Source organism: Aulonocara sp. 'chitande type north' Nkhata Bay, linkage group LG12 (genome assembly GCF_057382095.1).
Source record: "Aulonocara sp. 'chitande type north' Nkhata Bay isolate Kocher_YH1m ecotype deep benthic linkage group LG12, A_spYH_male_GT1.1, whole genome shotgun sequence".
Lineage (NCBI taxonomy): Eukaryota > Metazoa > Chordata > Actinopteri > Cichliformes > Cichlidae > Aulonocara > Aulonocara sp. 'chitande type north' Nkhata Bay.
In genome coordinates, this window is record NC_141355.1 from 37631718 (window position 1) to 37644469 (window position 12752).

At 40.4% G+C, this 12752-nt stretch overlaps 1 protein-coding gene across 1 annotated transcript in view; it reads left to right on the top strand.

Moving 5' to 3' along the window:
* unc13ba (unc-13 homolog Ba (C. elegans)) overlaps positions 1-12752 on the top strand; it is a 184722-nt gene that overhangs the window by 23464 nt on the left and 148506 nt on the right. Inside the window, exon 3 of the mRNA XM_086315494.1 lies at positions 7981-8080. Within this exon, the coding sequence (XP_086171620.1) occupies positions 7981-8080 (100 nt within the window). The remainder of the gene's footprint in view (positions 1-7980; positions 8081-12752) is intronic.

Below are 12752 nucleotides of genomic sequence, written 5' to 3' on the forward strand. Positions count from 1 at the left end.
TAAAACTCCTGAAAGCCATAAATTTCACACCCGAGCCTCAACTCTCGTGACCCGGTACCAAACGACTCGTGGACTGGTGCCGGTCCGTGGCACGGAGCTTGGGGGCCACTGATCTATAAGACGGTGGCTGCTCGATCTGCTTTTCAGCCAGCGGTGTTGGGATCTGGTCAAAGTTGATTCTTGCTTGGAGTGCGAGAGGTCTCCGATCCAAATCCCAGATGAGCCCACAGTTTTGTTACGCTTGGCCTAATACAGTTAGTGCAACAGCGACATCCACTTTCCCCAAAATTTTCTTCACCGGTGTCTCAGAAAATACTTTTTAAATTTAAATTAGTAGCAAAGAATTTTAAATATATTATATATATTAAATGTAATTAGCTGAAACAAAATGCTGCTGATTGTGTTTGTTATGGAAGAATTTATTCTTTTTTTTGTCACCACCGTAAGCTGTCCTCATCGACCAACAGCTCTTCTCTGTTTGAGCTCCCCATCACTCTGCCACATTCTCCAGCCTTCTCCAGCCCCGCCACCTCCCCTGACACCCATAATAGAGTATTCATTACTGTAGACTGCCTAGTAAATGTCATCTTGCCTGGCTGTGCTCTACACATCCATGTATAACTGAATATAACTTATTTATTTTCATAAGTCATCGCTGCTTAATTATAAATGACGCTGGCTGCCCCCTGAGAGAGTCCCGCTGCATGCTGGGATTTGTCTTTAGCAAGGAGCTGCTGACAAGAGGAAGGTGTTTGTTTGTTTTTTTCACTGCAACCATTTATGGAGATGTGCTTAATGTCTTTCAGATATTTGTTATGATGCCCATATTTTGCATGACAACCGTGGAGGTGTCATAGGAAATAGATGCCACACTTTTACATTTTTACTATAATGTGTTTTAGGTTATTTTTGTTGTTGTGCTTTTCTTTCATTCACTGCCTATCCAGTTGTTTGTTTTCCTCGTTTTTTTTCCCTTTACCCTTGGTAGCTGTCAGTAAATTGGGCTGCCTTCAGCCCTGCCAGTCACCTTGTTCCCTTAATCACAGACCTGGCAACTGTCTTAAAGGAATGATGGATTATTCCCAATGTAACCCTTTCCCTCCTGCCCCCTTTCACTCTAGAGCTGTGCTTGGTGAAGAGAAAGCACTGTACATAGACAGTGGACGTCATTTTAGTTTTATTTTATTTCATAAATGGACAGGTATTATTTATAGATGGAGAAATCTATTGCACCTAAACCTGATGAACGCACGCACGTGCGCGCACACAAAGAACAGTGATTTATGAATGGCAAACTCTCTTTTGTTCCACTACAGTATGACAGAAAAATCACTTTCAGCCATTTCATAATCGCACGGCTCAACATAGAAGAGCCACCTCGACGGGACAACACTTAGCTGCACATCTACATCTAAAGGTCAAAGGTCACTCTTTCGAGGATGCCAATATTCACATTTTGGGCAGAGAAGACATGGTTTGAAAGAGGCTACCTATGTCCACTGTGAACGACAGTCTTTGGACACTGGGTGTGGCTCATGACACCAACTGCAACCTACAGTACAATGCAACTGGAGCCCCCACTCACACCCTGTGTCAGGTGAGCTCAGTGGGTGACATAATTGTGTGGGGCAAGGCCTCACAATGGTTTCACCCAAAACCTCTGCCGATAATGACCCACACGCTTTTGCACACCTTGGCCCATGTGGTGAGGTGCATGATCATTAGTGGGTCACAACCCCCTTAAGGGACAACTTCCACTAAGTCTCCTCCACAGAAGAAGCTTTTTGGATGAGAGTGGAAATGTGTTCAATAAACCTAAAGAAGTCCAGTCGATTTTTTCTTTCCAAGCTCATCCTCCTTAGCTCGTGCAAAATGTTTTTAAATGACTTTGCAAAAAATGTAAAAGTAAATGGTTAAAAAAACGTTTTGTCAGACGTCTAAGTCCCACACTCTTCATTATGCATGATGCATTTGTTTTTATTCACGTTGTACCTTTTAGTTGCTAGGCACTAAGAACAACTTGCTTAGGGTTAAGTCATGTTTGGGAATGACAGCAGCGTAACATTGATGCCATAACCCGGTCTGTTAATGCACTGTCTCTAAAGGGCACTATATGCATAAATGAGAAATGCCAGTGACTTTTGAAAATGGCATTATGTGACACACCAGTAACTGGAACGATCTTAAAACCATTCCCAGAATACTTTGATAAATATGTTGTGTTGTATTTGTGTTCATTCTAGCATAAAATCATACGTTAAAAATCTGGCAGAAATGGAAAACCTAAGAAAATACGCAGAGAGAAATCTTTAAAGTGACCGGATATGGAGACCTGCACTGGTACAGGGTAGAGCCAAAGGGCTTATTCATCAGGGTAGTTAACTAAAATATTGCCATGTTTATGGCGCTTGTTTGAGGCTTTGTATCAGTCATACATTTATTTATTTATTTATTTTAAATCTTTGGGTGTTCAGTGTTGGAGTTACACTATTTCGGATTTAGCACCACAAACTAAAAATATATCTATCCATCCATTTTCTTCCACTCATCCTGGCCGGGTCGCGGGGGCAGCAGCCTAAGCAGAGAAGCCCAAACCTCCCTCTACCCAGCCACCTCCTCCAGCTTGTCGAGAGACATAATCTCTCCAGCGTCTCCTGGGTCTTCTTCAGGCCTCTCCCAGTGGGACATGCCTGGAACACCTCACCCAAGAGGCGCCCAGGAGGCATCCTTGTCAGATGCCTCAACCAACTCAACTGGCTCCTTTTCCATGTCGAGGATAATTTTATTTATTTTTATATAACCTTTATTTATACAGGTAGCCCCATTGAGACCCAATGTCTCATTTACAAGTGAGACCTGTTTCAGACAAGCATATTTTAAAAAAGCGGCTCAACTCTGAGCACCTCCCAGACGGCTGAGCTCCTCAACCCATCTCCAAGGGAGAGACTAGCAACCCTTCGGAGAAAGCTAATTTCTGCTGCTTGTATGTTTGATTTCATTCTTTCAGTCACTACCCACAGCTCGTGACCGTAGGTGAGGGTGGGGACGTAGATTCCCGTTTACTCTCAGCTCCGTTTTCCCTATGACAGACCAGTACACTGCAGCCACAGCACAAATCTGTTGATCTCCCACTCCCCTCAGCCGTGAACAAGACCCCGAAATACTTAAACTTCGACACTCGTCCCTGACCCGGAGTGGACACGCCACCCTTTTCCGGCTGAGGATATATAATTTATTATAATGCCAAATACCTGTAAAGATCTAAACTCCATTAACATATTTTTCAGTTGTATATTTTCAGAACGTGGCTAATGAAGTGTCATATTTTTAAATGATTTTTTATTTAGCCTTTATTCCACATGGCAGTAGAGAGTAGCACTGGACCCGATGTACAAGAAATGGCTCCTGCAGACATTTGAAACCCTCGACGAGTCCAGTTGATGTCTTACCTACTTCCTTAATGTTTTTGACACCTTTGGGTCCACTGTGGTCACCTTGATAAACGGTTCCCTGCGATCTGGCTCTGTCCACAGGTACTTTAAACATTGAGTTATTCAACATCTGCTGAAAAAGCCTAACCTGGATCCAACACTACAGACAAGCTAGAGACCCACCGGGTTTTAGAAAGTTAGACTCCACAGAAACAGCTCTCCTTAAAGTCACAAATGACCTTTTGATGGGCGCGAACAGGCCGGGGACAGGGGCTCAGGCCTTGTTCTATTGGACCTTAGCTCAGCCTTTGATAGCATTGATTATCAGATATTAATCCACTGCTTAAATCTTTTAGTAGGGATATGTGGATCTGTCCTCATTTATGGCTGATTGAACACTTTTGGTTTCAGTGGGAAACTTTCGGTCAGATGGAGCTGAAATTTCATGCGGTGTCCCACAAGGATCTGTTTTAAGCCCCTTGTATTTTTCATTGTATAATCTGCCTTTAGGCCTTCTCATTAGTTGTTTCAAAATTATTTCCTACCATCTGTATGCAGACGATATCCCAAAGTACATCTCCTTTAAACCTTGTGAATTGGACAACTTCCAATCCACTTCCAATGGACTGTCTTAAGGAAATTAATGGTTGGATGACAAACAATTTTCTGCAGCTGAACGCAGAGTAGACTGGGTGTTTAATTCTTGTTCCAGAGAGTATCATGCCCCAAATCAGGCAACATCTGGGTCCTTTCTCATCCTTGGTAAAGAGTCTTGGGTTAATTCTTGATCAATCTCTGTTTTTTGATGCTCAAGTCTGTGACCCGTTCTTGCTTTTTTCATTTAAGAAATATTGCCAAACTTAGGACTATTGTCTCCAAAGGTGAACTGGGGATGCTTGTTTGTGCCTTCATCTCCTCCCGATTAGATTATTGTGATGCACTCTTTTCCTGTCTGTCAAGGCTTCTTTAAATCACCTTCAAGCGGTCCAAAATGCCACAGCAAGGCTTTTAACCCACAGTCATAAATTCTCTCATATCACTCCCTTGTTAAAGTCCATGCACTGGCTTCCGGTTGGGTACAGATATCAGTTTAAAATCCTCCTCACACGAGGACAGGCCCCCACTTATATCATTGAGCTTCTGCAGTATGCTATGGATTCTTTTTAAAAATGAACCACATCAACCTTTGTTAGATGGAAAATTGCTGTCTATTTCTACATTACACTACTAACCACTTTATTTCTATAAGCAGGTTTTAAACAGCTGGCCAATGATGTCTTTTCACAAAGAATATGTAGTTTTCAGGTATTCACAGCCCTTATGGCATCTAAAGGTCACCTAGCAGGAAAGGTCACTTTCCTGTACTGCATGGCTGTTTGACCGGCCCATCTTTCACATATAAAGACATTTTTGAAACGCCTTTTCAAACTCACACACACCCCTAAAAATAACCAAGGCATGGCGTGGACTGATGTGATCTAGAATTTAGGATTTAGCTATATTTTACAAACTTGGGCATAGATTCAAATGAAACCTGGATATTGGAACCGAGCAATGGCTGTAATGTATTCATTCATGCAGATTAATGAGCTCATCGCTTACCTCATCTTCACCCCAGAAACACTAATGGTGCTCTTCAAAAGAGAGTAATTGTAAGATGGAGAACGCAGAAGTATACAAGGACACACACACACACACACACACACACACACACACACACACACACACACACACTATAACACTGAGTGGATTCTCTTGTGTGTAGAGTGGCTACTTGAGGCAGGTAATCAAGCAGGGATTAGGTGGCTGGATGCTCAGACCTCCTCCGTTATTGCCGAATATGCAGACACACTTTGGTTTTGTGTGTGTGTTTAAACATCAAATCACATTTTATGTATTTATTTATACCATTTATGCAGTAAATTGATTAAATAATTTCAGTTTAGTAAAAGAGCAGATTAGTGGGTTAAAATGACAAAGAAGATAATCTAAGAAATGCAAAATTCAAATTAAGTGCTTTTAAATTTTCCACCAGAGTATCACGTGCAGTTATTTTCTGTTCTCAGGATTGTGTCATTCATCACTGCCTTCCAAACCATTAAAAGGCTATAAAGTTTTGTTTTTGAAGTACATTTAGGCCCATAAAATCAAGAATTTGAAAACAATAAGGAACATATTTGGTGTGGGTTAAACGCTCTTATAGTCAGGATGGCCTTTAGTGACAACTGAATTAACTTCTTGGGCAAAATTTGTTGATTTGATTAAACCAACATAGCTCAAAATGTAAGGCGTAATTTCCCTTCTCAAGTACTGAATGCTGGGAAATCACACTGAGCTCTCAGCACCCATGAATCTGCAAAATAACCCTAGTAACCATATTTCATTACAGTTTTGTAAGTTCATTAAATACCTTTCTAATTGCAATTTCTTTTGTTGAGCAGAAAATAGATTTTAAAGGAGAATGCAGTTTATTTGCATGGCAATGTAGATTGTAGGAGTTCTATTTATTTTATAAATACTGACATAATTGATTATGCTATTGATACTTTAGAATAACCAAATGTAACTTTGATGTGACTGAATATGATTTGCGTTACATCTGAGTGCATGACTTGGACTAGTTTTATAAAAGGAAACAAAATAAATTCCGTTTTGCTTGATTAATAAATATAATGTCTGGTTTACCTTCTGAAATGGCGTTTTCTTGTCACAGCTTCTCTCCTGCTCAATTATCATACAACAGAGTGCAGTTTTTAAAGCTATTTCTACTTGTTCATTTCTCTTCACCATCTCCTGGTTTTTTCAGTTTGATCAAATATTCAAGATTTAGAAGGTTTTTTTTTTTAACATTTTTGCTGCATATTTCCTCAAATGACTACACTACTGAATACTATTATTAATAGTAATTATTCTGTTTTGTCATACAGTATCCAATTAAAGCCCATTAAAAATGTAAATGTGTGTAAAGTTCAACTCACACCATTATTTATGTGTTTTGATTATTTTTCACATGTTGCTTTAAGTGTCAGTTGCTGTTTTGTTAGGTTAAGGAAACAAAACTACTTGGTAAAGTTTAAGAAACGATCGGGGTTTGAGTTAAACTCGATATTTTCAAACAAAGTGAAGAATTTACAAACTTTCCCTCCATTTTTTGGCTCACCGGGAACATAAGTGCTGCCTTCAAATAGAAATGATACAAAAAAAATTTAAAGGAACATTTTGAAAATACATCAGTTCTCAATGGGAAAAGGTCATGCTGGCTATGTATGCTGTTACAGAATTAAAGACTACCGCGTTGTTTGATTGAGGTGAAAATTATCGACCTACAGAGGGCTGGATCCAACAACGCCCTGAAAATCTGACAAAATTCTGCATCAGGCTAGTCCTTTTTGTCCAACCCCAGGGCACGGTCCTAATGAGATGACGGATGGTATCCTGCAGGATCTCCTTCCAGATCTATACAAATCACTGAGCTCCTGGATAGTCTGAGGTGCAACCTGGAACTATCGGACGGCCTGAAACATAACGTCCCAGGGGCGTTCTACTGATTTATGCCAGCGAGCACGTGGGCTAGTCAGTGGTATCATTTCCATCCTCCAAGAATTGCCTGCATATTCTCGCCAAGTGATGCCAGGCATTGTTGTGCACCGTATAGGGTCTGATAGTGGATTCAAGGATTTCACCCTGATATCTAATGGCAGTCAGGGTGGTGATGCGTAGCCTGTAGGTTTCTCTGTTCCTCCATGGATAGGACTCCCCAGAACATCAATGACCAACCAGCAAAGTAATAATGCTGAATAATGGTAGAGACAGCAAAATGTTCTCTGTGGCTTTTACTTTTTTTTTCTGAAGAGGCAATAGTAGGAAGGCATGAAGATAAGTTGCAAATATTAGGATTAAGACTTATAAAACAATAAAATTGTTTGTTGCAGCCAGCAGGAAATAAAAATCAAGACATAAAGTTGTCTAAAAATCTGAAATTACTACTGATGCTCCTTATGGAACAACAAAGGTTTTAGATGCTAGGAATCATCATAAAAACCTCTGAGGTCTGAGGAATAAATGGTGACGTTGTTTTCTAAAGACCTGATTGGTTATATCAAGCATAAGCTGCTCCAGGTTATACCATGAGGTAGGTCTTTATCTTATAGTGGGTAGCAGATAAATGCTTTACCTTTTCTGTGATAGTAAATTCTACACAGAATTCTCCATCTAACTGGACGTGTGTTCTTTAGTCTTTGTTTCCAATCCAGGTTATTCTTTTTTTTTTCCTGCTGTCTGCCAGATACACCGATACCTCTGTCTGTTTTCTGCCTCTCTTATCTCGCCTTCATCTTTCTACTGAACTCTTTATGAGACTGCAGTACTCTAAAAATAATGCCTGTTAATCATATGGCTCTGAAGTAAGGAGGCTGTGTGCTGGTTCACTGCAGCTCGCGATGGTAGAAAAGAGCAAAAAGTAGTTGAACCTTCAATAAAAGGCTTGAGATAAAATGAAAAATGTTGTGTGTTAAATAATCAAAGTCTCACATTTTATTTGCTGTTGCAGACAAATTCAACGCCTACGTGACTTTGAAGGTGCAGAATGTGAAAAGCACAACCATCACAGTCCGAGGGGACCGGCCATGTTGGGAACAAGACTTCATGTTGTGAGTACCTCAAACCCTGTTACTGCTTTGCTCTAAATTTCACTTCTCAGTGTATAGTTTTTATGTTTTATCACTTTTATATGTTAATTTAAAAATGCATTTAAATTATTACATTTAATTCAGTTTCCCTGCTTTTTGCAGCATTTTTAAGCAGTAGAAAGCCTGACAATAGCTTAAATATAAAATGACAGTTCATACATCTTTATGTAGAAACTACATACATCTTTCATCCACTGAAAGATTACGTGTTCTTTTATGGTTTAAATATTGCAACATGGTGCTGTGCTCTGGCGTACAGATTTGCAGTATTCAAATTGAATAATGTGGGGCTGAAGTAATGTATTCCACCCAGCAGAAACTCATTGAACAGATGGCTTTGCTAGACTTGAGAACAAAATAAAGATTTGGTCAATAAGTGAAAGGTGGAAAGCTGGCTGTTCATTTGTCTATAAAAGCCTGTTACATCTGATTTAGCTTTTAAAGTAAAGACCGTCTCTTCCTCCTGCACGTCTCTGTAAATTGCCACCAGATTCAAACCCAGAACTTTGTTTCTGTCTGACAACGGATACGGAAAAGCTGCATTTCCGAAATGGGCTGAGCCTGATGTTGATACTTTCAGTATCACCCAAACTAATCCAGACTTTGAAGTTGAAAGAGATCTAAAAGATCTCTCAAAGACAACTTCATCTTGCACTTTTTAACCAAATGTAGGCAGGACCGTCCAACCACACTTTAGATTCCTGGTATTGGAGGCATATTTAGTTTTGGTTTCATTTATAAGACCTATGCTATAACGCATTGCACCGAGGATCAGTCACGTTATTCTGACTCTAGCTTTGGTTTACATGTTCCTCGTTTACTTTTTTGGCTCAACGTTGTCACTTTTATTGGCAGCAGTACGACACTAAACTCCTGGGATGTATTAAAGAAAATGCAGGGAGAAATTGGAGCTTCAGGAGTATGTGTCAGCCCTTGGATGAATGCAGGCCAGGTATCCAATGCAAGCTGACTTGTTAGCTGGCTTTAATAGGGCTCGCTGAAATTGAAAGAGCACCAGCCGCCTGTGGGACTCCAGTCGGGCACAGGCTACTAAATGGGAATTTGTGGTTGGAGCAGGTAGGATGGATAGAAAGTGAAATGACATGCCCAGCTCAGATAAGTGGACGAATTGGTGATAAATCTAATGAATTGTCCAGCCAGGTCTGAGTATATGTGAACAGCAGAGGGGGTGCAGCTGCAGCTGAAATAGCTGAAATCCCACTTTACGTTTTTTTTATTGTGATTCCTGAAGTGCTGGTTCTTGGTACTCTTCGATTGGTGTGGATGCAAAACCCATTTTTAAACTGTTATGCAGCTGCCATTTCAGTTGTATATGTCTTGAGATCTGTGTCGGCACATTACTTTTTAATTCCTACAGTAAATATTAAATGTGCATGTGCTTACTGTAGGAAGTAATTTGTTACTTTGTGTGCCACTTTCTTTTTTTGCGGATCATGTAACTAGCAGTTATTAATTTTAAACCCTACGTGTGCTGACATACATGCAGGGTTCGCAGAATAATAAGGACTTTCTTGGCATTTTTATTCTATTTGCCAGTAACTGCTGTACACTGATACACTGATTGCACTGGCTGGGAGATCAGTTAAAATAAATGCATGTTATGAATGCATATGGGTCAGGCTAGGATCACCAAGGATGTCTTATACCTCAGTTCTTTGCACAGATATGCTAAGAAGCTCTGTGAGAGTGTTTACAGGCTAAACTAACGAACAAACTAATCACCAATCGTCACAAATGGTAAATGGTCTGTATTTGTACAGCGCTTTACTTAGTCCCTAAGGACCCCAAAGCACTTTACACTACATTCAGTCATCCACCCATTCACACACACATTAACACACTGGTGGTTTTGCATCCACATCGTGGAGAATAACATAAAAGATTTGAGTGAAAAACTCAAAAATCCGTGTGCATGTAATGCCACTCCAAGCACCTGGTCTTACACAAAACAGCGAACCCCAAATCCTGAGTGTCAGGTCAGCACTTTGCTTGAGAAAGCGTGAGTGAATGAGGGGTAAATTTTAAAGTGATAGATAAACATGCTTTATAAATGATTCACTAGTACAACAGTGTGAAATAGTATTTTTCTTTACATAACAGTTTAGCATTTGAATGCAGCTTGTAAAGCGCGCACCAGTATCGCACATTAATCTCCCTCCTCTCCCCGTCTGTCTTTGTCAGACACACACACACAGTTGTCAGTCGTGCATTGTGTGCTGTACAAGGGATACTGATCTTTCCTGCAGACTGATCCCTCTAGACTTGATTAGAGAATGGAGTGGAGAGATTGACTGTGAATCGACATTATTATATAACACTGTCTCCTCGCCTCACTCTTTACCTGTTACTCTGTGCTTTTTCTTCACATCCATTTAGACCGTTATCCTCACTTCTCTCACCTTTCTCTCTTTGGAGAATTAGTTTTCCAGAGTCAGTATGAAGATTTTTTTTTTTTTTAGTTAAGTAAAATATTAAGTTTTATGACCTTACCCAAAAAGTTGACTCTGTTCATCTGGATGTAAGAGGTCAGCTGGATGAGTGACAGACGTTTCTCCCACTGAAAACGCTGTGATCAGATGAACAGAATCATCCTTCTGGGATTTCCTTACCTGGATGATTGAGCGTGCATCGAGATATTATGACCTTAATTGTTGAAAAAAGAACCACACAGCCCCCCATGCTGTAGCTAAATGGCTAATTAACTCCTGAGTCTCATTAGCAGCAGTTATGCTCAGTGGGGCGCAGAAGCAGTGCGCTGCCTTTGAGCCACGTTCGAGGTATCAAGAAGGAATTTCAAGGTTTCAGTGAGACGGTCATATCTGTCATAGGACCTCCTGAAATGTGTTTTTATGTGTTTTATTAATGGATGAAATCACAACATACCAAAGCAAGGAACTAAGACAAATGGTAATATTTTTTAAATAAAAAGCATTCACTACATGGGCTTGGCTTCAAGTCATGGGGGGCCTCTGCACTCAGGTTTAAACTGGTGACTCTAGATATTGTTCTAGGTGTTGCTGTGATAGAGATCTGCAGCTGTTCTCGACCCACAGTATATAACACAGTAAATCCAATAATAAAAAACTAAAGAGAAGCTGAAAATTACCTTTTTGCATCTTCTTCTTTTTGTACTGAAATGACATTTTCCAGTGTGATGCATTGTAAATATCAACTGTATTACAAGCAGGACTCACTCTAAATATGGTTGCGTTGCTCAGGAACAGTGAAGAAGTCACCTCCTCACAGCTGGATAGTGACTGTGCCGAGACCCTGCCAGATGTGCAGTCTGACTCTTAGGCCTCACTGGGAGCACCAGGCACATCTGTGGCTTTAGATTCTTATATTGTTTCTTCTCAAGATTCTTAAAACGGATGATTACAGACAGAAGTTACCGTGCGTTCAGATACAAACAGGGATGGCACATGTCTAAGCTTACACAATGTTTGTGTGCTCATGTTTACCTTGTGTGTGTTAGTGAAGATAGGAATTGGCATGCCTATGTCACACTGGGCATCTGTGTTGATCAGGAGTAGATTTCATAGTGGTGGGATAACCAGCTTCACTGTGGCGTGCTGGTATCTTGGCTCGGATGAAGCTCGGATCAAAGAAAAAAGTCAGAGATGAGTTTGGACTGATACTAGCTTGCACTCAAACGTCATGCCAAACCTTTCACTCCTGCCCAAAATTAAAAATAAAGCTGAGAACAGTAACCGCCTTGCCAGCTGCACTTAGGCCATCCTTTCAAACTCGATCTCTCACCTGCTGATTGCATTCGCTTACTCTGTCTGACACTCTGCAACCTTCTGAAATCCTGATTTCTGATTTTTGAAAGCCACAAGATATCTGTTCTACAAGATATCTGTTTAGGTTGGGGGGGGGGGGGGTCCGCTTACTTTGAAAGTAAACAGTCAGTATTTTTCCATGTTTCAACTGTTGGAAGTATTTTGTGTGTCAATCAATGGTCTTTAAGTTGCATCCAGGTTACACTGTAGATATGGATGTAGCCACCTTGATGTCATCTATTCTTGTAACATAGTTTCAAGGCCTCCAGTTGAGCATTTTGGTCATTAGCGTTAATTTAACCCTTTGTGATGAGCAGCAGATAGATGTGGCTGAGACACCAAAGGACACTCCAACACCCTAAATTATGCCCTGCTTTATTGTCTCCTTTACTCTTAATGGAACCATAATTTCCAAAATGAACATCATCATGTGCTAAATATGAAATATGATCCAGACTATACATACGGGGCTGTTTTCTCAAAGACTTTCATTAAATTTGACTTATTCTTGGAGCCAAACAAGTTGCCCCCTGCTGGCCATCAGAAAGAATGCAGGTTTGAGGCACTTGGCTTCACTTTTAAAGCCCAACTTTATATTTATATTTGTGCACAGGATAATACCATTATACATAATGGTGAGCGAGGACTAATGGTGAGGTTTAGCTGAATCTTAGTGGTAGTAGTAATGGCCTGAATGAGTGTATTTTCCAAAGAGCCTATACCTCTGGAAAGACCGGAGCTTTCTCAGTTAAACCTCGGGTAACGTCACAGGTGGAGATACTGTATAAACATCTGGCAAGGATCTGTATCAGGATAGAATAGAATAGCCC